Raw genomic sequence first — 25,956 nt, 5'->3', positions numbered from 1 at the left:
GAACCCATTTATTCTCTATTTTTCATGACTCTGATGCGAGTCATATGCTGCTTGCTGTCTTCAACCACTTACATGCGCACTACAGGGTGGTTGAAATCCCATAAAGTGGCCTTTGAGCGCCCGCCTTGAAACGCCGTATTACACACAGTGTAGCACATTGCTAGACTTTTTTTTTATCGCATTAATAAATAATCTGATGTCTTGGACATAAAACTCATAATGTACAATTCAAATATCGTAAAGAATTGCCGCAGTAGTGACGGGATCTCGGCGTTGAGCCGCTTACCAGATCTATATCCCGGTGGCGCTGGCTGTTGGTACAGCGCATGTTGTATGTCTCGGAAACGGAACCCGGCTATGGGCGGGTGACTGATTACCGTTGTCCATCGAAAAGAGCACATGGCTCTGTCTCATCTGCCTGCTCCTCAAGCCAAAGGCCGTAGTATACGTGTATAATTCCTTTACTCCTATATCTCAGGCTGGAATACTTGCACAAACGCCATCACCACTTACTCCAAGTACATAGAATTGTCAATTGTCCAATCTCCAAGTCACAAACAGGCTAAGCCTGATTATCCCCTCCTCAGCTTATGTATGGCCATCCATCTCTCCTTCTCCACTACCCCGCGTTGCGACCAACTCAAGCTCTCCCTTTATTACCGAGAGAGGGGCATTAAAGTGCTGGATATTTGTCAAACTTATGAGCCAATCGGGGTTTCAGACCCACGGCCAGTCTCGGCTCAACCTCCTCAGATTGCCCCAGATTGGCGATTACGGAGACATCACGCGGGCCTCGCAGACGCATCACCGGACGTTTACGCGGGGTCCAGATGGCATGGGCGATTAGATAACGGGAATCCTTAGTTGTGTGGGTAAGGCCATGTAGCTTTCCAAATAACTGCCCAAGTTGGGTTGGCTCCTGGTATGGCGATTCCATGCCTTTGCTGCATATCCTCCATTGACCGATACTTGGACGCGGCTGCCTCGTGCTATCACTTGACTGCTCTCCTGTCATCCTGCATTCAAAACGTCGATTTCACCTGTATCAACCAACCGGAATATTCTTCCTTCATCAACTTCAAGATTCATTCTCCTCATACGCTGCCCTAGTGCTCAATACGTCTGGCGCCTAAAGAGCTACGCAGGCAGCTAGCAGCCATCCATCCATCCATCCTCTCTCACATCTCAAGTAAGTCACTTGCCATATATCAGATACTCGATCCCTTTCGTGCCAGCTTCCATGCAACTATTCCGACAAAGCTTCATATCAACAAGAACACATTGCCATCCAAATAGTATGAAACAAAAAAAGATGGATGCCCAATACCGTCATGCCCACTCTCAAAGCAAGCCCCTCATCGGAGCTTACTTGGGCCTCAACATGACCAAATACCCGATTCCGCCACCTTGATTCATTCACTTCACTGAACCTAGCCATTTTCACACAACTAACTCAGCAACAAGCTCTCTTCAAATAATCAGACGCCATGCCTCTTCTGCACCGCTCCGGGACGTCGCTGACGGCGGCCCTCTTGAGAAGTCGCCCCACCGCACCGATAGCCGGCGCCGTAGCCTCATCTCACAGCACATACACCCGGCGCTCGTCAAGTCTAACAGTTGCCGAATCCGCATCTAGAGCCCGGGGCCGAAGCCTCGCTGATAAAAGAGCAATCCCATCCTCTGCTCTTGTGAGTGCTCACCACAGACATGCTTCCACTGCGGCCATGGAGAAGCCAGACTACCAAAACATGTACACAGCCTCGTCGGCCTTTTTTGAGGCGCTGTGGGAAGCCGGCGTCACTCACTGCTTTGTAAATCTGGGATCTGACCACCCGAGTATCATCGAGGCGATGGTCAAGGGTGCTCGGGAGCGCAAAGGAAACTTCCCCAAGATGATTACTTGTCCCAACGAGGTAAGTCGTCCAGCGTCTTACATATGCTTGTAGTCTCATGAGCAACTCATATAAAAAAATGATGCTAATGCACTGTTAATCAGATGGTCGCCATGTCCATGGCAGATGGCTATGCCCGCCTAACCGGCAAGCCCCAGGCCGTCATTGTCCACGTTGACGTCGGCACTCAAGGCCTTGGAGCGGCCGTTCACAACTCAGCCTGTGGCCGAGCACCAGTTCTCGTCTTTGCCGGCTTATCGCCATTCACCCTCGAGGGCGAACACCGCGGTACCCGTACCGAGTACATCCACTGGATCCAGGATGTTCCCGACCAGAAGCAGATTGTTGCCCAGTACTGCCGGTACACGGGTGAGATCAAAACAGGCAGAAACGTCAAGCAGCTGGTCAACCGCGCGCTGCAATGGGCTAAATCGGGACCGCAAGGCCCGGTGTATTTGTACGGTGCACGAGAAGTCATGGAACAAGAGATTGAGCCGTACCAGCTGAGACAGAGCGATTGGAACCCTATAAAGCTGGGCAGCCTGCCCCAAGACGCCGTTGATAACATTGCAGATGCCCTTGCCGGTGCTAAACGGCCTTTGGTTCTCACAGGATATGGAGGCAGGAACCACGAATTCCCGGGAGCCTTGGTCAAACTCGCCGATACAGTTCCCAATTTGAGGGTAGTGGACTGCGGAGGCAGCGACATGTGTTTCCCCTTTGACCATCCTGCTTCTCTCGGTCTCAACTATGGCGGCGAAAAGTCCATTCCCGATGCCGATGTTATCCTCGTTCTGGACGCCGACGTGCCGTGGATCCCTGCCCATATCAAGCCCAACCCAGACGCCAGAGTATTCCACATCGATCTCGATCCACTCAAGCAGCAGATGCCCGTCTTTTACATTGAGTCTGAGGCAACCTATCGCGCTGATACCCAGACCGCTATTGAGCAGCTGACCGAGGCTCTCAAGACTGGTGAAACGGCAAAGAAGCTGCAAGCGCAGAACACGACACAAATCGCCGAGCAGCGCAAACAAGAGCACGAAACGCGTCTTGCCAAAATTGCAAAGGCCGCCGAGCCTCGTCCCGATGGTACCTTTGGAACTGGTTACTTGTGCCGGACCATCAAGAAACTCGTGCCGGAGGACACTCTGTTTGCCATTGAGGCCGTGACTAACACCCTCTTTGTCTACGACAACATCCAGCCCTCAGTCCCTGGAACGTGGATCAACTGCGGTGGCGGCGGCCTGGGCTGGTCTGGCGGCGGTGCACTGGGCATGAAGCTGGCTACCGATGTAGAGCATGGGGGCAAGAACAAGGGCAAGTTTGTCGTGCAGATTGTCGGTGATGGCACGTTTCTCTTTACTGTGCCAGGCAGCGTCTACTGGATCTCAAAACGCTACGACATTCCCGTCCTGACTATTGTGCTCAACAACAAGGGTAAGTCATCCACAATCCCCCATCTTCCTTCTTTGTGAGATACAGAAAACTAACGAATTCATGTGACAGGCTGGAACGCTCCCAGACGATCTCTGCTGCTGGTCCACCCCGAAGGACTGGGCTCCAAGGCGACCAACGAAGAGATCAATATCTCGTTTGATCCCGCACCCGACTACTCCGGTATCGCCAAGGCAGCTGCGGATGGCGACATTTTCGCCGCCAGAGTGAATGAGCTGGCTGATCTGGAGGGCGTGCTGAAGGAGGCCATTACCTATGTCGAGAACGGCCAGTCAGCGGTGGTGGATATCAAGGTTGCGTCAGGGTGTTAGAGCATTCTTCAGGTCATTTCTGTTTTATTTTATGATTTCTTGGGGTTAAGCGTTATGCGGATGCGTGTATGCAGACGGCGCTTTGGGCGGATAGAGGCAGACTTCAAGGATGATCAGTCGTCGTAGACTTGATGCATGTGTCGAGACAGATTCAGTTGGAATGAAATAGAGCCTCTTTGGCCAAAAACAGCGTTTCAAGCATTGCATTGTATGGTAGCGATGCTGCTGCCATCATCTCGATTCACTACGGAAATCGCGTATAAGTGCCATGTACGCCTCATTCTTTAGCACACCATCCCGAAAGTCACGTCTGTTTACCCAATGGCGCGATATTGCCATTACCGCTTCAACAAGGTTTGATTTATTTATAGCAGTATCGGTGAGAGTCTTACTGCAGCATGCACCCAGGATTGGTCGTTATCACTCCCTCTCCCGTCTTCTCAGCACAATCTATCCAATAAGATGCGAACAGATCAGTACTGTACGGTAGACGTGCCGCTAAAAGCCATATTCACCGAATGATGATGGTACTAAAGCAATAAAAACACGGAACGCTGCATGGGATGCGCCTCCTCATTAATAAATGCGTGCTCCGACACGGGATATTTGCAGCGCTGGACCAATTGATTTGGCAGATTTCAATGCAGCTGCTCTGTAGAGTCTAGACCGCTTCACGGCAGACGCCACCGGTATAAGTCACTAATGAATGGGTGGCGGCAATGAAAGGATCATTAATCATTCGATGGAATAGCGTGGGGAGACGGTTCAAAGGATTGGCCAGATGTACCTTTACTTTGCCTCCCCTCTGTCGTGATGGCGAATGCGTGTGTGTACCTGCTTCGTTGTCGATCTCTTGTTGATTCTGCTATCAGGGTTCGATCTGTAGTTTATGTCGAGCCTATTCCAGCCCGTCATATTGGCCGGGTGGGGGAAGAAGCTTACTGTACATGCGCTTGTGGCGTCAAGCTATCGATGGAACGAGCAGTACATGTGGCAGTTTGACAGTTGCTAAGCAAGACGTGAAATTAGGGGTCCTTTTAGTTGAGTTAATTCAAAGGCCTGGTGTGGATCGAAAGTGCGAAACAACCGGTACCGGTACTTGGATATATGGAGAGCGGGATGAATAGAGTGGGATGGGATGGGCCCCCAATTTGAAAGAGGAATGGATGTGCGAGTTGCTAAGATGTACACGTATCGAGCAGAGCAGATGTTGGAAAGGGTCCAATACGGTGACATGATGTCCAATATGCAATCAGCAACCGAAGGATTGAGTCTCGTAAAGAGCACGTCGCATTACATATACCTGTGCCGTAACTCACGGCAGAATCACAGCCATCAAGTCCATCACATCCATCACATCCGCCAAATCTCACTGCACGCGCCTCTACACGTGGGGTTTCTAATTTAGGCGCCGGCTCCCAGGGGCTGCCGCATCGAGCAAATCATCAGCCAGATCAAACCCGCCAGCATCTGCCCATCTGCCCATTCCGTGCTCCGTCTGCCCATCCGTCTCTTGTCCAAGCTCCAGCTGTCTCGAGTCCCTGAAGAAATAGGGCGCTCGGTCCACTAACAGCGGCCCCCACGGCTCTTTTTTTTCCTTCAGGCGGCAGAGCGTTTGTGCTGATCACGAGGCCAACGGGATTTCCAGCGCGGCAAGGGAGTTTCCGTTTTTTTTTTTTTTCCCGTTCTCCAACTTTAACTCGCCTCCCGACAGAAGCCGTTTGCGGAAACGAACATCGTGTGTGTGGCGACCGCAGAGCCCGAAGAACTCGAAGCAGCCATTCAGAACAGGAGGAGACGGAAAGGAAGATCAAGAGGCGCAGCAGGGACCGCGACGACGATCGACAAGGCCCTTGAGGGAACATGCGACATCTTTGTTTCTTGCCTGTCACCGACCGAGTTGGCGCATCCACGACTGCGTTTCGTAGCGATACTCTGCGATAAACAGCGATAGACAGCGATACAAACGAAGAGCCATCGTAATAACACGAGAAGCAAGAAGAGAAGAAAGGAAAAAGACGATCAAGACCAGTTCTGCGACAACGCGCCGCAGCCACGGCTACACCACATCCAACCTCGGCTGCCATCTTGACTGCCCTTTAACCGTGATCTTGCGCGCACATCTTCATCCCGGCGGAATCAACTCAAGACGCGGCCATGTCCTCTGCTGCGACCGAGACGCAGCAGATCGAGGCGCCCATGGCGATCCAGCTGCAGCAGCCAGACGCCTCCTCTCTCGATCCCAGCCCCGTCCACGATCTTCCGCCGCCGCCAGTGCCCTCGTCCGATCCGCGACTGTCCATGGACAGCAACAAGAGCCCTCCCGCAGACTCAGCAACACCCACAAACAACGACGACTATGATCTGTTCAAGCTTAAGCCCATCGACGCGCTGCAGCTTCTCAGCGCAAGCGTCGAGCTGCTGGTCCGCATCACCGGCGACGTCCCTCCCACGCCGCCGCCAAAGACGCCGACCGACCCTCAGATGAGCAACATGCAGGCCGAGAAGGAGAGTATTGCGCGGTCACACTCGGAAAAGAGCCTTGCGCGACTGCGGGCGCAGGCCCTGCTGGAAGAACAGGAAGAGAAGAACAGAAAGCTGCGCATCAAGCGCCAGCAAGAGGAGCAGCAGCAGCAGAATCTGCAGAAACAGAGCCGCTCGTCGGCAGCAAGTGTAAGCAGAAGCAAGCTCCAGGCGTACAGCGCGTCCATGTCAGCCCTGCTGATAGCTCAACAGGACGCCCAGCACAACGCCTATGCCATCGACGGCGTACGCCTAAGACACGACCATCTCAAACGCTCGACGCCATCGTCTTCAGCCCCGAACCTCCACCCCCCAGAGCCATACGTCGTCGTCGGCGCCGATTCACAGCCGCTCAACATGCAGCACGGCGCCATCACCCGCAAATTCTACAGCAAAAACGAACCGCCCATCTCCGTCCACCAGTATCTGCTTCGACTGCACCAGTTCTGCCCCATGAGCACAGCCGTCTATCTCGCCACGTCGCTATACATCCACCGCCTCGCCGTCGAGGAGCGCGCCATTCCCGTCACGAGACGAAACGCCCATAGACTGGTCCTCGCGGGCCTGCGGGTAGCCATGAAGGCGCTCGAGGATCTGTCATACCCGCATACCAAGATTGCAAAGGTCGGCGGCGTCAGCGAGGTCGAGCTGGCACGGCTAGAAATTAGCTTTTGCTTCTTGGCTGGGTTTGAGCTCGTCGTGAGAGAGGAGCTGTTGAAGAAGCATTGGCAGGTGCTGAGAGAGGGTAAGATGGTGATTGATGGCATGCAAGTCCCGAAGCTGAAGTTGGAGAAGAAGAGGAAGACGTCCCGGGAAGTTGCTCAGCTGTCGCAATGATCTGACGGTGTTGATGGTGGTGCTGCTGCTGTTCCATGTGCTTATACGCATTAAAAAAAAGCTGTTTAGCAAAATTGCACTTCGATATATCCAGGCCAGGACTTGGAGTTTTGACATTGCTCATTCTCCAGGTCTTGTTTGGCCCTTTTTTTTTTTCTAATTCTCTTTGCATATTTTTGGAGGGCTTGGCATCTTGCATAGGGCAGGCATGGGAGAGAGAATGACGATGCAGCCAATGTGGTCGTCTTCTCTGAGTTGTTTGTGCTTCAAATATGTCTTTATTCTTCTGTTGGCTGGGCGGACTGGGACGGGAGTGGGATTTGGGATCATTTTCTTATTGGAGCAGCTGAGCTTGTTTTATTGTCATGTACAGAGATACCCATACGGCTATATATATTGCAATGCCATCTCTGCAATTTCTTCTCATCTGCGACGCTCAATGACGTTTCGATTTGTCTGTGTAGCCGCATACTTGGTGCTTGATATGGTGACGCACGTATATATGCCCTTGTATCACCCCTTTTCTTGTACAATTGATGCCAAATCTGCAAATCAAATACAACTAACTACCTCTCCCATCTTCCTCCTCTCTCCCTTTCCAATATAAGTGAAACATTCGATTCTTCCCCATCTCGGCGATATGCAAGGGAGCGGACGTGTGTAGCGCCGATGGCACGGTCCGAGATGATGCTTCAGTCTCCGGCCCGAACTAGGTCCCGAGACGGTTCGACGTCGAATTCGGGTTTCATGCAAATTCTGTTTTTATCCCGACTCTTACATTCTAGAAGAAACCCAATTTTGTTTTTGCTTTACATTTCAGTTTCCTTCAAAATCCATTTACATCCATACATCTTCCCCTAAGATGCCTGTTTCAGCAGCTGCTCGCCGGCGACTCATCCGCCTCACCCAGGCTCTTGTTGGCGGCCCCGTCGTCGTCTTCGGAGGACTCGCCTTGTGGACTCGAAAATGCGCATTTGAGCCCTTTGGACCAGACACCGACCCATTGTTCAAGCATCCAGTGTTGAAGCAGCTCAATCCTCAAAGTCTGCCCAGTACTCATGATTCGTGTGTCAGAAAAGTGCCTTTTGGCCAGCTGAGGCCGGAGTTGCTGGAAGATGCGAGGCGGGGCGGGAGCGCGTTGGTGCAAGAGTTTTCGAGAGGAATGTGGGGAGGTTATGGTATTTATTTACTATACAATTAAAGACATGTTGACAGGTATTGACTAGTTGGGCGTAGGATATAGAATTCAGAGGAGGATAATGGAGTTTACAAAAGGTCCCGAGAATGCTTCCGATGTATGGACTCCCGAAGAGCTGGGGCGGGATACATTTGAGCCTGGTGCGTCAATTCAGCTCTTACTAGCTGGCTTAGTACCTAGCTGACCTTGAACAGGAACTGTCCTCACGAATCATTTTCTCGTCCTCGAAAAGTCTCCCACGGAATTGCTTTTTCGGGGCTGTCTCTCTCCGAAAGAAACGCCATTCCGACTCCGCGATTTGGATAACTTCTTTGCTCTCAATGCGGAATTGAATGAAGAGCGGCAAGAGGCCGAGTTTAGACTCAAAGCGATATCATTCGACGCGGTGACAACGACGCCGAAGGAGGATCCGCTTGGGGGGGGTGCCGGGGATGCTGCATAGGGTGTATGCGAAATTGTTGGTTGAGGCGGCGGTTGGATGGTGTGTGAGGTAGATGATACCATAGGAAGAGGCTTTTTGGAGAGCTTCTGGTGGGACTTGTATGATATATGCTATGGGGGAGGATGTCAATTTTGAGTAGCAGTGATTTCACATTCATGTTGAAGGAGGATGAGCTGTATGATACTTTCTCTCATACCAAATAAGGTAATTCGCCACACAAGAGACGCGACGGTATCAGTCATATGGTATTATATTTGACTGGAGGGTATCATTAGTGAAACATTCGAACGGCATCCTACTATAACATGGCTTTTATAAACCCTTTATCTAATTGGTAAGAGACAATACGGAAGGATCTCCGGTGTCTATGGCACTGGGTAACACGTCAACTACTATTAAGCGGGTCAGATTATGGCCGTGGGGATCCATGCCTCGAGACTATACAAAGGGCCATCATGTCAAACAGGTAGTTTGAACTTGATCATCGACTAAACAGGGAATAGAGCATCACTGGTAAAAGCTACAACTACTAATCATTAGTCCCGACATTAAGCTGATAAAGGAGGGCTTGGACAACGCTAAACGTCTCCGAGGGTAATGACCCTTTTTGGTATTACATCAAGCAATATAGGCACTGGACTCTCTGAAGAGACTCCAGTCATTTGATAGCCTCATCTCTACACTTGAGACACATCATTTTTGTTGCTCATTGCTGTATGTGTATATGAACCCTACTTCGGCTTTTGTTCTGCGTACTCTTCTAAGCATATGATAATCCTGAGTCTAGCCATAATATCGTATTGATATAAGCCTGTTTAGCCTTAATGTGTCTCCTCCACTTGACCCCCTCCGCGGACAACTCCAAAACGAATATTATCTAATAAGTTGCTAGCCGCTTTAGAATCTGCAACACAACGCATTAGTTATCGGTTACCTGACCTAAAAGGCTTATTGGAGCAAGAGATCCTGGCTGTTTTCACTCAAACTAATATGCCGTGTATATGTACTTACGTTTATAAACGCCACCGTGGAAGCTTGCAGTAGCGTCCTTGCCAATGTGTGCCACTAGGAGAGCTCTACCACCTGGATGACTCTCAATGAATCGCTCAACATCGTATATGACCCCTGAGATACAGACCAAGTGTCTAGAGCCGCCGAGATTTATACAGAGAGCCTCATATTCGGACCAAGAGTAGATAGGGAGTGTATCAACCGCAGGGCCCCAGTTAATTTGGCACTTGAGTCGTTCGACCAGCTTCCACTTCTGTTGAAAGATGGCTTTGTTGATCTCATTGGCCTCGAACTCCTGTAGATGACTTGCCGACCCCAGCCAACCCCACTACGCATGATTAGCAGCATTTCGGCATTTAAAAGCTATACATTAATGCCATCAAGGGGACTTACAAGCGATATACACCATTTAGTAGGGTCATAGTCAAACCACCTAATGCCATTCCGGTAATCGGTGGGAAACTCATGGTGGAAGTTATGGTAGCCTTCTCCAAACGTAACTAGAGCAGTTAAAATGTGGTCCCTTGGCGAGGTTGCATCTGCATACGGCTGATCTCCGAGCCAATGTGCCAATGAGTTAACACAGTTAGTTGCCTGCTGGAAGAGAAATACTCGGATGATGCCAGCATAGAGAAGGCCGCCTGATCCATCATTCCATCCAAATTTGGCAATAAGAAAGGGAAGAGCATAACCAGTGAAGAGGCACAAAAAGGGAAAGTTTCTGTGCTGCCAGATCACTACTTGGTCTTGGAGCAAATCAGACATCTCAACGTGCCCTTTCGAGTTGGGATCAGGCCTGAAAATTAGCCATCCCATGTGAGACCACCATATGCCCTTGCTCACATTGTACGGGTCTTTTGGAGTATCCACATAACGGTGGTGGGCACGATGCATCTGGCACCAGTTTAATATTGAGCCCTGAACACTACTTGCGCCAGCAAGTGCCAGAAAGAAGCTTAAGCCTGGAGAGGCAGTGAATGATCGATGTGACCAAAGGCGATGATAACCTATTTTCATTGAATATCATGGGATTGGCTTTGTACGCCTCATGATTAAAGCGTTTGGGGGGTAGACCCATACTTACCAGCCGTGATGCCAACACCAGATATTATATATAATATTCCTCCCAAGATAAACGTTTGATAAGATAGCAATTGGAAAAAGCTCCAAAAGAATCCAATAAGAGGCAAAATGATACAGAAAGTAATGTTATTCGGCTGCAAGATAGAAAGAAATCTTCTAATATCGTGAAGAGTTTGCTTAAAGACATTGCCTGTCTGGTATAAGATCCTTGGCTTTATGGCCATTGCAAGAACAATTTTCTCAAAACTGGAATGAACAAGCAGTTAGAATAGTTTGATGAGTGACTTTTTCAGTTCGGAGAGCTGTAAAATACGAGACGGTTCATGGTATTTGTTACACGACGAGGGGTAGGTCAGCCTTCTTAAATGATATGTCTTGGCTCATGCGTTTGACGTAAAGACCCCATACGATACACATGTACTCCCCTGTCACAATACAAAATATATTAACACATTTGCAAGTTCTACTCCACCACAGTCCTTTCACCGCTTCCTCTCCACTTTACCACGCAATCTGTCTGATAAAACCTGGAGCATTATGGTAGGACTCAACGTATCATCCAAGCAGCCTCTACCCGACGGGGATTGATGATATGCCGATATCTCATAAAGTGACTCTGTCGGACTCTAAGACAGACTAGTCAGCCCCAGGGATTCTGTCGACCTTTGCCTTTCATCCAAGCGAAGTTGCGTTAGGATTGATAGGATCGGCCTAATTCCACCATGGCAGGTCATTTAGGAAGGATTTTTCCTAGGATTTTAGCAGTCCAAGAAGCTAGACACGTAATGCCAGCGAAGCCAATCGTTGAGAATGAGGAGGTGGAGAATTACACGCGATGGAGTCCTCGGTGGTCGTGATGCTTTAGGTTACACTAGCATTGCAGTATCAATTTCCTTTTTAGATACTTTGGAGTTTAAATAGCTGTAAAAGGTCAATGCAGGGTTCGGCATTATTGATCCAAGAGGCGTCGTAGTTATATTTAAACGGAGGATTTGTCTTGCGTCGACGTTTTGGTTGAACCGCCGTTTCCCATTTTTATTGTTCTCATAAACTAAGGATCTCTTGGAGAATTTGAAGCCAGAAGTCCCAACAACCGAGATCAAATCTCATATACGCCATGGCGACAAAAACATTGAGTAAGCTGTCTTTGACAAGCTACAGCCTATACAATGCTGTCTCTGATTCTATTGCGAATTGGTCGCGCGGGTTCATCCTGGCGGCCCTCAAGCGGATTACTATTGGCGAAATAATCATCAAGGACATTACAGCAAATGAAACAATGCAGTTTGGCAAGTCAGGGAAACTATCAACCACTCTTACTGTTAACAGCAGCGCCATGTGGTGGAGGGTACTTAGCCGTGGTTCTCTTGTAAGTTGGGTATCCAACAGTCTGCCTTACATGATCCATCTCACACCTCGATAGGGATTCTCTGAAGCATACATGTTGAGTGAAGTGGACTGTGATGATATGGCCAGCTTCCTTGAAGTGAGATATGCCTAGCTCTTTCATAGATACCGCCGCAGAAGAAGATATCTAACCCATGCGTCCAGATCATGGTCTACAATCGAAATGACACCGCCGACATGAGAACTCCGCTGTCATATCTGACTTCATCCCTGGTGGGATGGGCTCGGGCGTCAAATAAGCCGCTAATGTCCCTGGCAAATGTGCAAGCGCACTATGATCTTTCCAACGACATGTTCGCCGCGTTTCTATCGCCCGATATGACCTACTCATGTCCAAAGTGGCTACCGGTGGATAATGCGGAAAGCAAGACTGACAATCTGGAGAAGGCACAGATAAGGAAGCTGCAGGAAATCATCCAGCAGGCCAGAATCAAGGAAACAGACCATGTTCTTGAAATAGGAACCGGCTGGGGCAGTTTCGCCATTGAGGCTGTGAGATCCACTGGATGCCGCGTAACAAGCTTGACACTGTCCATTGAGCAGAAACAAGAGGCAGAAGCAAGGATATCTGCTGCCGGATTTGAAAAGAACATTACGGTTCTTTTGAGTGATTACCGAGAGTTGCCGAAGCAAGGTCTGCTGTTTGACAAAGTTGTGTCCATTGAGATGCTGGAACATGTCGGGAAAGCACACCTCCCTGGCTATTTCGCCACGGTAAACGAGCTGCTGAAGAAGGAGGGAGGTATTGCCGTATTTCAGTCTAGTACAATGCCCGAGACGGTTGGTGAAGTGATTCTATTCATGGGATAATGGACTAACATGCTTCCAGCGGTACATATCCTACGATAAGGGCAATGAGTGAGTGAACCCCCCCACGCCAAAACCGTTGTTAATTCCAACTAACTCTTGCCGTAGTTTCATTCGACAATACGTGAGAAACATGGCACTGTTACCCGGATAGGCAAACGGACTCCAGCTGACATCTGTAGATCTTCCCGGGCGCACATCTCCCTACGGCAACGCAAATGGTGGAAGCGGCGCACCAAGGATCAGGCGGATCTCTCATACCGGACCGCTTAATTAACCTGGGTGGGCATTACAGTCGGTGTCTTCGGGGTTGGCGCGAAAACTTTGCTGACAACTTCGAATCCCACATTGTGCCCGGCCTTTTGGAACGCAACGGAGGAATCACCAAGTCAGACATGGAGATATTCAGGAAAAAGTGGATGGTAAGCACTCTAACACACGCAGACACGTTGCATCTTTTGGCAGCAGCTGAGCTCGCCTATGCCTTGACTAACTGTTTATTACCTGCGTCTAGTTTTACTTTTATTTTTGCGAAGCTGGGTTCAAGACAAAAACACTGGGAGTTACCATGATTACTTTTGTGAGAGAGGGGTCGATTGATACGTTGGAAGGGCTTGTACAGTAGGAGCAGACGTCTGTTAGAGCAGAGTAGCATTTATGAATGAGCAATTGATCCATCGTTCGAGTAATAAACTCCTTCTATTTTCGAATAATAAGACCTTGTACAGCTGTCACTTGTTAGCGTTGTTGAGATGAACTGATATCTCTCCTTAGCGAATCCTGCTCCACTCACATCCTGTCGCTTAGCCCTATTGATCCTTCGTTACCTCTCTGCGATAGAATTCCTCTAAAATCAGTAGCAGGTTGAGCCTAGTGTAACACGGATCAGATCATTCTCTAGGAAGTCGGTGTTCAACTCTGTGCATTCGGTGCCGACGGAGACAAGGGCGAGCTAAGAAGTAGTCTAAATCGGATTACTCATTGACAGACAGATCAGCCCTCTCAGACCCTTGGACCCTGCATATGGAGATCTTACAGGTCAAAACAAGGCACAACGGTTAGCGAAGAGGCGGGCAATCTAACCTGGTGATAGCTAGGGCAGTTTGACAAGTAGCCACGGACTGCTATGTGAGTGCTTGTAAGGCTACTGCAAACCTTCATTTGAAGAAAAATTGCCAATATCAAGGTTGTAATCCGTATTTAATGCTAATTGAGTTTGCATAGAACACGGCAGAATATGTAACTCGCTCTTGAAATTGCTGCATGCATCATATATCAAATTACATTTTTTTAGAGAGGTCCAAAACTAACACTGTCAAATAATAAAAACTTCTGCTCTACTATCCATAGATCACTCTCGTAAGGCTCCCACTCTAGCCCATAACCGAGCCCTTGACGTACAAGCATGCATGCTTACAAGTGACATGGATATGCAGCGCCTGGCTTTGCAATCATGTGTTGCCCCGGGGGCCTCAAAGATATGGAGTAAAAGCGCCGTATTGCGGTAAAAGCGACATTTTGCGGAACTTAACAAGGATCGGTAAATTTAACGCAACCGCAGTTCAGCCTTAGCGATATGCGAGAGGGCGCGAGGCTCACCCCTGGTAGAGAAAGGCTACAATATCTTTCTTCTTCTTCTTTTTTTTTATGCCCGATTCGTATAGTATACGAGAGTGGGTTTCTGGGATGCTGGGGGCATTTATGTTAGTGCTCTTTCGACTTCACTACACGTAACCTATCTGACCTATACTATGACACGATGTGATGCTAAAGCGCATTGCAGAAAACCGTTGCGGGTGGCCATGGATTATACCGCCAGGCATATCCACTGCATTACAAAAGTGCAAACTGAGCAAGGAGCATAATCCGGCATTATGTTTCTCGGCATTTGATCCCTCGGGTTTCGCGATTGAGATGGCTATCTCAACTCCGATCAAAAACATGTTAGCTGCTTACTCTTCTTGGGGCAGCTCGACGTATAGCAAAAATCAACAACGGCAATTACATGGTTATTCCCCCCTAGTATACGTAGTCCCTTGTTGTTTTTTTCTTTTGAAACCCTTACTTGCCATGAGCAAGGGAGTGATCAAGTGAAGATGATTCAAGTCTCTAGCTGCTGATCATGATAAGCAAACAACCTATGCACACCAAGCCAAGGACAGCCAAAAGGAGCAAAGTAACGGGGAATATCGGTATTAATATTACGCCCCATCGCCAAATTGCCGTGTAGTCTTGTAAATGCCGTGATTTAACAAGGGTCATGTTTGCCTACTTTCAGTATAAGTATCATGTCATATCTCAAGTAAGCTTTGCGTAGTCACCGGTTTATCGCCATGAGATATCAGCACTTACGTAGATGGCTGCCATATTCTTTCAAAAAATAATCTCAATTCATTTTTTAACACATGATGTTGAGAACAGGCCACTCAGTGCCATTTTCTTGCCAGTTTGCACTTCTTTTATAAGACCTTGTATGAACCAAATTGGCGATGGATCTCTGGCGTTTTCGGCCACATCTTGATACCATCAGAATGGTCATGTCCAGCACAAGATGAACTAAATCGCGCATCTACTCTTACTAGTCAATATATAAGGCAATCAGCACACAGGGTAAGCCCATGCTCCTAAAGATTCGCCAATATACCACTTCAAACGTTCTTTGTAAGTAAACTGCGCAAGCGAGGGCGTTGACGAAAACGCAATGTCACAATGGCGTTTTTGTGTACAAGTAGCTTTTACAAATTCATCAAGGCACGTCATGAAATCAAGATTACAAACAGTTGAATAATAGCACTGCAGAACGCTTCGGTCCACTTAAAGCCTCATTTCTGATACCCTCCGTGAGCGGCGTGGATCCCCAAACTTTGATAAAGTACTGGGGAAGGCTCTCCGTAGTATAGCTTCAAGTTAGTCTCTAGATAGAGTTTTCACTATTTAATCGTTCAAGATCTCGACGAGATAGCGTTCGGTCCGAGTCAGCCACAATCGCGTAAAGAGGTACAAGTCCATCCAGAAGAGGATAGAGCCTCAACAGCCGGTTCGCTTTTGGAATATCGGTGGAGCATCATCTTAGCGATATGGCAAATATTTGGACACCTATAGGCTAAGCAGATTGAAAAGTACAAACCAAAATTACCTACCTGGTAGTGGCGCTTGGTCGCGGTATCATGTGTCCTAATCTAGGCAATTACCCAACTCTAAATCACGAGCTCTACTTGCTGTTTGGATCACCCTGGAGCACAATAACTTTAGTCAGGTAGTCGAGGCAACGGTAATTTCATCCCAAACATTGGACCATCGCGTGCAGTCATTGACGCCCATCTTACATCAATGAGGTTCCAGTGGATGTCGGTGGCTTCAATGTCGGCATCTCCATTACCGCTACAAAAGCTTCATCATCTCGTATAAGTAGTTATACAGGTCGCTACGCGGCTAATCCACATCATGGGAAGCCCTGTTTTCAACAATGTCTCATCAAATTATTGAAATAACGGCCAACAGCGAGTCTACAAGCACCAATCCCACAACAAAAGAAGCGAATGTGGAAACCACCGGACAGGCCACAGCCATACCTGTCGCAGAAGCGGATCTCGTGCCCTCTTTGAAGAAGCTACTTGAAGAACACGAGCTGGACCAAAACTTTCCTCGGGATATCTTGGACCGAATCCGAGACTTTCTCGACAAACAAACGCGCCATGAATCAGCGACAGACCTTGAGTTGGCGCGAACTCTCCATGACGAGTGCCTCAAGCAGATAAACTTGGCACTGAACAATTCGGCATATCCAGAAGTCCGCGCCGTCGTCGATCCCACCGATGATCCCACATTACCGGTAGCGACTTTCCGAGTGTTGTTGCTGGGCACAATATTCACCGTTCTCGGTACCGCAATTCAGCAGTTCTTTTCGTTCCGCATGCCAGCCATCAATATCACGACATATGTCATTCAGCTGCTCTCCATGCCCCTCGGCGTAGGCATGGCCAAATGGCTCCCGCCTCGCACGTTGACTATTAAAAACTGTAGCTTTTCCCTGAACCCTGGCCGCTTCAACGAAAAGGAGCATCTTCTCATCGCCATCATGGCAAATGTTGCCTTTGCTGGGTATATGCATGGAGCATACATTGCAAGTCCCATTCAAGTTCTTTCGCTGGATCGCTTTTACGGAGAAAAGGTTCTCTCTAATAGTTCTGCGTGGCAGATTACGACTTTCATTGCTACACAGATGCTTGGTTACGGCTGCGCCGGGATCAGCAGGAGATTTCTTGTTTCTCCCCCTTCCATGATCTGGCCGCGGCCTCTTGCCAGTATTGCCCTCACAAAAGCGCTACATCAAGACAATGCTGATAAGGATGAGCAGAATGTAGCTAATGGGTGGACTATTTCGAGATACCGCTTCTTCCTCGTCTGTTTCTGGGCCATGTTTGTGTGGTACTGGATCCCAAACTACATTTTCCAACCTTTTGCTTTGTTTAACTGGCCCACCTGGTTTTCTCCCAGCAATGTAAAGCTCGCGATAATCATGGGCAGTACTTGCGGACTGGGGCTGAATGTTCTGCCAACACTGGATTGGAATGTTTCGACTCACTTTGGAGATCCAATTGTCACGCCCCTCTTCACAATCGTCAATTGGGCCTTTGGTATGGCTTTTATGGGGTTCGTTATAGCACCAATCGTATACTTCAACAATGCATGGCACTCTGGCTATCTCCCCATCAACTCGAACAAAGTCTATGACGACTCTGCAAACGTGTACGATATACAAAAAATACTCAACGCCAACATGACACTCAACAAAGACAAATACGAGGCCTATAGCGTCCCCTGGCTATCAGCAAACATGATACTCAAGCTCGGCGCTTTCTTCATGCTGTATGTGGCTGTCCCCATGCAGATGTTTCTGTGGCATCGGAAGCAAATCATAAAGAGCCTTAGATCGATATGGGACCGTAAGACGCGCGAAGAAGATTTTAATGATGTGCACAACAAATTGATGCGGAAGTATGACAAGTGCCCCGATTAGTGGTATCTGATTGTTCTCGCCATATCCTTTGTGTTGGCATGCATATCTGTGACGGTGTGGCCGACAGGTATGCCTGTTTGGGGCGTTTTAATAGCTGTACTTTTCACGGCCTTTCTTCAGATTCCCTTTGGTATGCTCACAGCAATCACCAATATCGAGCTACCAACAAGCATCCTGTCACTCTTGATTGGAGGCTATGCTTTGGAAGGGAAAGCCATTCCGAACATGGTTTTTATGCTCTACAGTTATGTATCTACTTCGCAAGCTCTGAATGTCGTGGCTGATCTCAAAATGGCTCATTATGCTAAAATACCGCCAAGAGTAGTCTTTGCCGCCCAAGTTTACGCCACTCTCATCGCGGCGGTGGTTGCTTTTGCTGTTAATCGTTGGGTTCTTACCAATGTGGATGATTTATGCTCCGAGTTCCAAAAAGAGCGATTTTCCTGCCCCCATACACATACGTACTTTATGTCATCTATTCTCTGGGGCGTCGTCGGCCCTCGCAGGCTGTTTGGGCCAGGAGGCCCCTACCGTGCCATTATATACTGTATTCCACTCGGCATCATTCTTCCAGTTGGCGCGTATTTTGCAGCAAAACGCTGGCCTAAATCTTTTGGCGGAGCGTGAATGTTCCCATCTTGCTGGCTGGCCCATTGGGATGGGCTCCTTATAACTGGAGCTACATGCAAGGCACGCTGTCGCTGGCTTTGTTTTTCAATTTTTACATCAAGAGGTGGTATCGACCCTGGTGGGACAGATACGCATATGTACTGACGAGCTCGTTTACGTCCGCGATTGGGATTTCGGGCCTGGTGATTTTCTTTGCATTTCAGAAATGGAACGTCAGGTTGGAGTGGATTGGGAATAGAATAGCGTGGCAGGGGGGTTGATAGAGGAGGGTATGTGGATGCTGATGGACATATTGTTAGGTGTACCAACTTGATGTTGGAGCCAGATGAACGGTTTGCATAGATGGGATAATCCTTTATAGAATAAGACTTTCATTTGACATGATGTATCACATCAGTTATTCTATGGAGGCAGCTTCCCCGTCTTCAGCTGCAATGCAGATCTTCCAGTTTGTTCTTGGAGAGGCCGGCATCCAACGGCGATACATGCGACGGAACTGTCGTGGTTGGCGGGAGAAGTATCTTCCAACGCGACAAAATTGCTCGCGGCGTGCATCTTTGTAGGTTCCTCCGCAAGTGGATTACTGTGTTGGATGATTTTGCCGTCGATTCTGGAAGAAGGATGGTTGTTACTGGCGATCTGGGAGTCTGAATCTCGTGCAGCCTCCACTCTTGATCAAAACACCGTTGTTTGACCGAGTGGGCTTCATCTACATGATAGATGTTGGTGGCAGAGCCTTTCTCTGCATAACTTGTCAAAAGCGATACAGTAAAGGCCAATGAATCTCGGTACGTACTATTGAGAGAAGCAGACTGAGGATCCAAGAGTATCAACAAGTGCTAGTCGAAGACAAAATATTATTCCCCCACATTCACCGAATGTAACACGGCGAATGCATGAGTAAAAGAGAAGTCGAAGAAAAAGTCAAAGAGGGCGAACCAGAACAAGCCGAAAGCTACGATGAGGTACAGGCCCAGCTGTGCGATGCCGTTGCAGATCGCGACGTGGCCTTCTAGCCCTGCTACGCCGCAGTATGTTTTGGCGAGTGAGTTGAACGTGGCGAATTCGCTAGACATTTTGGTGTCTTTGAGTGAAGCAGATGGTGGTTGTAGGGTTTATGGAGACGGTGAGCGCTGATGATATTGGGTACAGTCGAGATTATTCGTCGGTATACTCTGCGTAGAATAGAAAGGAAGAGAATGTGAGAGTGGCATCTGTTGCAGCAAAGCACGGTATATATTGATACTGATGTGTTTGACTTTGTGTTTACGCGTCCATTTCGCTGCCCACAAGTTAGAGTATTTGCTTCAATACCTTGGTCCTCCACTGTTCTTTGCCACGAGTCCATCAAGATAGTTTCTATGAACGCCACGTATAGCTACCTACGGATTAGGTTTTTCGTAAACTGATACTGACTCATTAGGCCCGAAAATATAGCAGGCCAAATAAACGCTCAAACTCTCTTACAACTGAATAGTACTTGGAACAAGCGATTAGAGGGGAGGTGGAGATTGCAGATTAGCAGCAGAAGCAGCAGAAGAAGACTACATCAATATTCATTAATTAGCAACGTTAGCCACCATTTGAACGCTATTTAATGAAAGCGATACGTTTCATTAGTCCTCAGTTAAGGCATATGTCGAACCTTTCCAGCCCCACAATATCTGTCCCCAGTACCATGTTGGCGTCGAGGCCGTCGACGAGTATCGCTTCTCGCCCAAAAGTGGCAAACGCTCTCCCGTCCGGTGTGTTTCCCAAGGACTTGAAGGGTAGTATAAGTTACTCGTCTGAAGAGTGCTTGTCATTTTGAATACCGTTGGCTGTAACCGTGTTGCTCTTGTTCGGGTCTCGAGAGTCGGGTAATGCGTGACGAGAAGTAACGACGACCAACGTCGCCATGCTCAGGGCACACACACTGCAGAATCTATAGCCCCAATTCGGACGAACAGCCCCTACGCATAGGTACGTCTATGCATTTCCAAACCAACTCGAGCGCCTCGCCGTCACCAGAAGCGAATATCGTACTTCCCGGGCCGGGTATCGATTTGGCAACTCCGGTCTGACACAGAACGCACCCTCGAAGCCGCCCCCCTCCAAGAAAACTACAACAAACTCAACAAACTCAACAAACATACGCCGACGCGCTCAAACACACCAAGACTGCCAAATATACTCTATTCGATGCATACACACGAGACATACACTCATTCGTACACAACTTGCTCAAAATGCCAACTCAGCTAACCTACAACAAGCAAGACGCAAATAGATTCGTCGTCGGCTGCACCGAGCATACGACAGCAACTCATTCGCCAATATAAGCGCTTTCACGAAGGTATTGGCTCATTCTACTACAGCAAAGGAGGATTGCACCTGATACTTGGTCGCTGTCTACGGCCTCGCTACCGACGATGCAGAAGTCTGGGCGCTGGGAGGCCGTTACAGATTCTATATTTAAACAAAAAAACAGAGAGTTGGGTGATGAACCAACGATCTTCAACTCCTACAGGATCGCACCGCCACTGCTGGGGGAGGCGATCCATAAACAGTTGCAAGGGGCCTGCTTATTATTAGCCACTTAACTACACACTTCACTCTCCTATTTCTGTAGTTGTTGGTTGCAAAAGGGGGCACGGAGTAATTGAAACGCCAAACAGTTGCCAAACTCAGTTTCCTCATCCAAGTTGAGGCAAGCCAAGGCTATGAAACCCAAAGCAGATCCAACATGCTGGGACAGTAAGTAGACAGGGGGATGGCAAACCCCGAACAGATTTGAAACAGCCATTAATGGATTTGTGGAGGCGCGCGTCAACCCGCGATCTGGAAGTGGCCAGGGCGGCATATCCCGCCACGACGGAAACGGCCAAGACAGGCCGGGGGCATGTTGGATCAGGGCTGAGACACAAAGTCGATTGTATTGCTGTTGCATTGTTCGATTGTCTTTCCGCCTTTCATGGAATGTTCTCTTTACTGTAAGCCGGCCATTATCTCATTTTGTCTTGCCCTTTCCTTTCAATCCGGCATCACCCAAGCAATGGGCACTTTAACGTGTGGCTGGGGCAGCATGGTTAGCACGTTTTCACTTAAACAGGCATTCCAACCACGGGAAAAAAAAGTGTGACAAGAATAAGCCGTTTCACAAAAAAAAAAAGTTCAAATATCGAACATGACAAGAAAAACTTTTCTGTGCGGTAGGCTTTGCTCCATTTGGAGGACCAAGTGACCCAGCGGAAAGCGTCCGAATGGCTCGCGCTTCGGCAAAAGACGCAGCTTTGCGAAGACGGGTCAGATGAAAGACCCCCAAGGCGCACAAATATGGCCACCAGGGCTGACTGCCCTTTGAAAAGAATAAAGAAAAAAAAAAGAGGGTTGCCGAGACAGTGAAAAAAAAGACAAGAAGGCCGACCGAGCAACTAGTTAGTGGTTGTGTCTCAGTTTAGGTATGGCATGCAATATAAAACCAACAGAAGACAGGAGGGGCGTGTGGGAATGATAGCGACGGCCGGATATGGAAATCGGTCGGTCTGCACACCCCCTTTTGTCGTTCTGAGGTCCGTCCTTGCATGCATGAGGAACGGAGACAATAGGACTGGGTGCTTGCTTTGTCTGTAACGAATTATTTGTTGTTGGGCGAAAGAGCGGGCGAATCAGAGACTGTAGTAGCTGAGAATGTGAGAGAGGAAAGTGGATAAGAGGGGAGTGTAGGAATAGTATGAAATGGACGAGACGAGAGAGAGAGAAACATCACTATGCATAGTACAAGTAGAAGCAGGCCAATATCGGATACCATTACCATGGTGGTTTTCGCTTCGCGTATTCCGCTCAGCTCCCAATATTCGTCGCGTACTAGGTGCTGTAGAGAGGCCATGCAAAGAGGCCGCCCTTGCTGAGCATTCCAAAAATGGAAAAAGGCTTCAACAAAACAGCGTGATGGGGATTGGGGGCCGTTCTGTGCAGAGCGCCACAGCTGGAGGAACGGCGAATAGACAAGCCCGGTTGAGTGCTGACGATGGGTCCGGGATGTACATACAGGCAGTCGCTTACAGACAGCAACGAGTGCCTGTGCTTACGGAGTGCGAATCGAAGAAGAGAGCAGAAGCGTCTTGTAGCAGAGCAGAAACTAGACTGTGTACGCAAGCTCTGCTGCGAATCTCGCGAGCTTACGACGATGTGCGTTTTGTTTCATCCCGGGTAGGGAGTGCGGTTGGCAAAGCAGACAGCAGCACGAGCTTTTTGTTGAGCTGACAATCATTCGAGATGTAGTGCTGCTCTGCAAAAGAAGGTTTGCTTCGTAATACTCACCACGTTGCAATAGAGCGTTGAATCCTTGGCGGCGCCGTTGCCCATCTTGATAGTCGTCTTCTGGCATACTCAATGTAAATCACAGGTTTGAGCTGGTGGTGAGAGCCACAAGCCAATAGATACCCCGGTCTAGCCCGCATCCTCTCGCCACTGTCAAGGACATTTCTGCTCTATCCGTGTCCTGTACGAGTGCTGCTAAGAGTTGGTCATGGGGACTAATGCACAAAAAATAGAGTCCCGGAAGCAGGTTGTGCGTCACCGCGGTGAGACTCGTGAGAGAGAGAGAGCCGAGGGGGGTCCTGATAGCGCTTGTCGACTAATGATTTCGCTTGGATAAGAGGCCAGGCACTCGTATTGACTGGACGAGAATAGGCAGACGCGCTTGAGCTTGGCGAGGCGAATGTGTCATTCGTCATTTGCTCGCGATGGCGGTGGGTGGAGAGTTGAATGGTGGATGTGGATGGGTATGTGGATGGGTGTCCCATGACGCTTTTCGTTCCCAGTTTAGCTCGCCAGCTTGGTAATCGCAGCGAGTGTGGACAGTCCAGTACGTACGAGTACGAGCATTGACGACGGTTGATGCTAGCTTGGCGATTGCGTCGTGTCTAGGACTTTGGGCAGATTCTGGCAATGGAATATCGTCATGATGGCAAATTTCGTGGATGCGAGTCTAACGCGAGAAGCCGAGATGAGGCTCTGTGGCGGGCAAGTGTGCAGTCTGCACGTCAGTGAGGCTGTGGCGCGCCGGCTGGACATGCCGCGATCGGGTGTCGCCATGGGTGTCGCCATCGATGCAGCATTCGGTGAACCGGTGGCCTCTCTCGCGTGGCCATGACGAGCATCGAGTGAGGCTGTGAAGCAAAACGAGGTGAGCTTGGCCATGGTGTTGCGAACCGACGGCCGGCAACCTCCAGAGGGAGGCTGTGGCTGGCAGCGATAGCGATAGGGCCTAGTTCTGGCTCCCTGTAGTTCTAGGGACCTGGTAGCGAGGCAGCCCACAAAAACTGGGCGACGACGCTGGAGACGTGGGCCGGGCCAGGCAGCACAGCCCAGGCGGCTGAAAATGCACGGCGAGCGAAGGAGCCTGGAGTCTTGACATGGTGGATTAGTATGGCATGTGGTTGGCCTATGACGGCGATGGCGAGATGCTGGTGGATGGTGTCTGCAGGATGCAGTACAGTAGATGGTAGATGGGAGATACATCAAGTGCCTGCATTTCCGAGAGATGCCTCAGGTACCTGTCGCCACTGATTTGCTTCGACTCCATGTTAGTGCTCTGGCGGCTGCGCTGGTGCAATGCGCTAACACGCAGCGCCCAGGTGCGGACCGCAGCCACTGCCTCGCGGCGTCTCCCGCCACTGGGGCAGCTGCCAGATTCTTACTGGCGCCTGTCGTAGGACTTGGACACAATTCAATGTCTGGCGATGGCATCAGTCAATCGAGCTCCGCTTCCATCGTGCCGATCATGGATCATGGATCATGGATCATGGATCATGGGCCAGTCCGGGCCAGTCCAGGCAGACTGGGCGGCAGAACTGGTGCTACTGCTACTGCGACTGCGACTGCTGCAAAGTCGAATTGCAACCACCAGCGGGGGCCGTCTCCAGTCCTAGACTATTTGCCAGGCCAGGTTCGTGCTTGGATATGCACAGAATCAAGGGCGCACAGGGAGCATCGCCTGCTCCATCCATTGCTGGAAACTAGCACGACTCTGGACTACGGCTGCATCTTGATGGCTAATGTCTACAGCATGACTCCACGACTAATGCTGCGGGCTGCCGCTGCCAATTGCTAACACGGCGACGGCTCGTGCTAATGCTGCTGCTACTGTACGAAAGAGCGGCGATACAGAGGGCTAATGCCAGGCAGAATGAATAGAGACGGAATGAGTCAATCCACCTCCCCTGCCAGGGCCCGATCTAAGAGACGTGCGTCAGTCAGTGTGTTCTGCATCCTCGGCTTGGACCGCCGTCTGTCGTTGGTCAATTGTGGTGGTCCGCGATGAATGATTTGCTGCTGCGGTGGCTTTGCCGCCGGGAGCCAGGAACCATGGTTGCCATTCTCGTGAACAGCCAATTGATGCTCCATGGCCAGCTTCATCAGCCGCCCAGACCCAGCATTCCAGACTGCGGCTCGTTTGACCACTGCCGGTCGTCTCTGTGGGCTAACAACGGCAATGGAAATGTTTCAAGTAAGCGCAGACTCCAAAAGCAGCGACTGCCTGCACTGGCTATTGGGAGGCCTTGTGTGCTGCTATTTTCAGCGCGGCGTCTTGTTGCAGGAGCTGCGCAAGTTGGTTTCGAAATTCTGCAGCCTGTAGCTGAAAGAAGATGCAGCGGCTACGAGCAAAGAGGCTCTTCTGGCTCCCTCTTTGATGCAGGCCTCAACTGTCAATGTCAATGTCAATGTCAATGTCAATGTCAATGTCAATGCCAATGTCAATTGACGGCAGCCTGTGCGACCATGCGCCGGTGCTAGTCCATCGCCTTCTCACAGACAATCCGATCTGGCCTTGGTCCTCTCCCACATCGTCATTCCAGCGCTCAATGGCCCATCCCTCTTCTGGCTGGCCGCCCAGGAACTGGCTGCTCAGAAAATCACCGGCCGTGGCTGACGGGGCTCAGCGACGCCGCTATTGGACTCTGGTCGAGCTGCTGCGCAAAGCTCCACCGCCCGGGCGTGGAGACGAACCAGAGGGAGTCATCGGAGAAGCCTTTTGTTGCTGTAGCGCTCAAAGGCGCCTCACATGCCTCGCCGGCGACGACGCTCGCTCCACCCCCCCATGGCAGGCAGAAAGCGGAAGACGGCAGGGGTTGAGGCCGTCAAGGACGCAGTCAGAGGCTCGCAACAGTGGAGGGGGCGTGTGAGACGGGCCCGGTCCAGCTTCTTTTGGCCCTCCCTCCAGCGACTGTCTTTATAAGTGCGGCGATGCACCCTCACCTCGTTCTCGATCCAGCAGTTCCAGGCAACAATACGCACAGCAACCCCACAAGTTCTTCTTTATACCACTTCACACATTGCATTCCAGACCGGGA

The 25,956-nt window shown here is 49.7% G+C and overlaps 10 protein-coding genes across 10 annotated transcripts; 6 read left to right on the top strand and 4 right to left on the bottom strand.

Annotated features, from left to right (window-relative positions):
* Positions 1-337: 337 nt before the first annotated feature.
* Positions 338-4,908, top strand: TrAtP1_005102 (uncharacterized protein). Its single transcript, XM_014084426.2, has 3 exons — positions 338-1,913; positions 1,997-3,332; positions 3,402-4,908. Exons 1-3 carry the CDS (start codon positions 1,488-1,490, stop codon positions 3,659-3,661), a joined length of 2,022 nt encoding a protein of 673 aa, XP_013939901.2. The 5' UTR covers positions 338-1,487; the 3' UTR covers positions 3,662-4,908.
* On the top strand, positions 4,909-7,598 carry TrAtP1_005101 (uncharacterized protein). The gene is made up of 2 exons (XM_066112583.1): positions 4,909-6,334; positions 6,398-7,598. Exons 1-2 carry the CDS (start codon positions 5,819-5,821, stop codon positions 7,019-7,021), a joined length of 1,140 nt encoding a protein of 379 aa, XP_065968668.1. The 5' UTR covers positions 4,909-5,818; the 3' UTR covers positions 7,022-7,598.
* A 206-nt stretch (positions 7,599-7,804) lies between these two features.
* Positions 7,805-8,801, top strand: TrAtP1_005100 (uncharacterized protein). The gene is made up of 3 exons (XM_014083342.2): positions 7,805-8,199; positions 8,258-8,359; positions 8,414-8,801. The coding sequence occupies exons 1-3, from the start codon at positions 7,884-7,886 to the stop codon at positions 8,659-8,661; spliced, it is 666 nt and encodes a 221-aa protein (XP_013938817.2). The 5' UTR covers positions 7,805-7,883; the 3' UTR covers positions 8,662-8,801.
* A 681-nt stretch (positions 8,802-9,482) lies between these two features.
* Positions 9,483-10,437, bottom strand: TrAtP1_005099 (uncharacterized protein; the record flags this gene model as incomplete). The annotated part of the gene is made up of 3 exons (XM_014083366.2): positions 9,483-9,565; positions 9,673-10,000; positions 10,066-10,437. The coding sequence occupies 3 exons, from the start codon at positions 10,435-10,437 to the stop codon at positions 9,483-9,485; spliced, it is 783 nt and encodes a 260-aa protein (XP_013938841.2).
* A 1,435-nt stretch (positions 10,438-11,872) lies between these two features.
* Positions 11,873-13,594, top strand: TrAtP1_005098 (uncharacterized protein; the record flags this gene model as incomplete). The annotated part of the gene is made up of 7 exons (XM_014084423.2): positions 11,873-12,124; positions 12,179-12,241; positions 12,307-12,942; positions 12,992-13,020; positions 13,078-13,093; positions 13,152-13,391; positions 13,484-13,594. The coding sequence occupies 7 exons, from the start codon at positions 11,873-11,875 to the stop codon at positions 13,592-13,594; spliced, it is 1,347 nt and encodes a 448-aa protein (XP_013939898.2).
* A 2,841-nt stretch (positions 13,595-16,435) lies between these two features.
* TrAtP1_005097 (uncharacterized protein) lies at positions 16,436-17,989 on the top strand (the record flags this gene model as incomplete). The annotated part of the gene is made up of 1 exon (XM_014083367.2): positions 16,436-17,989. One exon carries the CDS (start codon positions 16,436-16,438, stop codon positions 17,987-17,989), a length of 1,554 nt encoding a protein of 517 aa, XP_013938842.2.
* A 69-nt stretch (positions 17,990-18,058) lies between these two features.
* On the top strand, positions 18,059-18,616 carry TrAtP1_005096 (uncharacterized protein; the record flags this gene model as incomplete). The annotated part of the gene is made up of 1 exon (XM_066112582.1): positions 18,059-18,616. One exon carries the CDS (start codon positions 18,059-18,061, stop codon positions 18,614-18,616), a length of 558 nt encoding a protein of 185 aa, XP_065968667.1.
* Positions 18,617-19,170: 554 nt separating this feature from the next.
* Positions 19,171-19,794, bottom strand: TrAtP1_005095 (uncharacterized protein). The gene is made up of 2 exons (XM_066112581.1): positions 19,416-19,794; positions 19,171-19,361 (listed from the first exon to the last, which is right to left on the bottom strand). Exon 1 carries the CDS (start codon positions 19,693-19,695, stop codon positions 19,477-19,479), a length of 219 nt encoding a protein of 72 aa, XP_065968666.1. The 5' UTR covers positions 19,696-19,794; the 3' UTR covers positions 19,171-19,361; positions 19,416-19,476.
* A 3,709-nt stretch (positions 19,795-23,503) lies between these two features.
* TrAtP1_005094 (uncharacterized protein) lies at positions 23,504-23,803 on the bottom strand (the record flags this gene model as incomplete). Its single annotated transcript, XM_066112580.1, has 1 exon — positions 23,504-23,803. One exon carries the CDS (start codon positions 23,801-23,803, stop codon positions 23,504-23,506), a length of 300 nt encoding a protein of 99 aa, XP_065968665.1.
* A 579-nt stretch (positions 23,804-24,382) lies between these two features.
* On the bottom strand, positions 24,383-25,625 carry TrAtP1_005093 (uncharacterized protein; the record flags this gene model as incomplete). Its single annotated transcript, XM_066112579.1, has 2 exons — positions 24,383-25,531; positions 25,613-25,625. 2 exons carry the CDS (start codon positions 25,623-25,625, stop codon positions 25,305-25,307), a joined length of 240 nt encoding a protein of 79 aa, XP_065968664.1. The 3' UTR covers positions 24,383-25,304.
* Positions 25,626-25,956: the final 331 nt, after the last annotated feature.

The sequence above is a fragment of the Trichoderma atroviride genome, chromosome 2 (assembly GCF_020647795.1).
Source record: "Trichoderma atroviride chromosome 2, complete sequence".
Classification (NCBI taxonomy): domain Eukaryota; kingdom Fungi; phylum Ascomycota; class Sordariomycetes; order Hypocreales; family Hypocreaceae; genus Trichoderma; species Trichoderma atroviride.
The sequence above is the reverse complement of the archived record's forward strand: the minus strand, read 5'-3'. Positions and strand labels throughout refer to the sequence as shown.

What these genes read in the sequence shown, in the direction of transcription:
- TrAtP1_005102 (XM_014084426.2), top strand. Translation starts at nt 1,488, where the DNA reads ATGCCTCTTCTGCACCGCTCCGGGACGTCGCTGACGGCGGCCCTCTTG. An exon ending in TGATTACTTGTCCCAACGAG is followed by an intron (nt 1,914 to 1,996) that starts GTAAGTCGTCCA and finishes ACTGTTAATCAG; the next exon opens with ATGGTCGCCATGTCCATGGC. An exon ending in TATTGTGCTCAACAACAAGG is followed by an intron (nt 3,333 to 3,401) that starts GTAAGTCATCCA and finishes TTCATGTGACAG; the next exon opens with GCTGGAACGCTCCCAGACGA.
- TrAtP1_005101 (XM_066112583.1), top strand. Translation starts at nt 5,819, where the DNA reads ATGTCCTCTGCTGCGACCGAGACGCAGCAGATCGAGGCGCCCATGGCG. An exon ending in GCCGCTCGTCGGCAGCAAGT is followed by an intron (nt 6,335 to 6,397) that starts GTAAGCAGAAGC and finishes ATAGCTCAACAG; the next exon opens with GACGCCCAGCACAACGCCTA.
- TrAtP1_005100 (XM_014083342.2), top strand. Translation starts at nt 7,884, where the DNA reads ATGCCTGTTTCAGCAGCTGCTCGCCGGCGACTCATCCGCCTCACCCAG. An exon ending in AGGAATGTGGGGAGGTTATG is followed by an intron (nt 8,200 to 8,257) that starts GTATTTATTTAC and finishes AGTTGGGCGTAG; the next exon opens with GATATAGAATTCAGAGGAGG. An exon ending in GCGGGATACATTTGAGCCTG is followed by an intron (nt 8,360 to 8,413) that starts GTGCGTCAATTC and finishes GACCTTGAACAG; the next exon opens with GAACTGTCCTCACGAATCAT.
- TrAtP1_005095 (XM_066112581.1), bottom strand. Translation starts at nt 19,695, where the DNA reads ATGTCTAGCGAATTCGCCACGTTCAACTCACTCGCCAAAACATACTGC.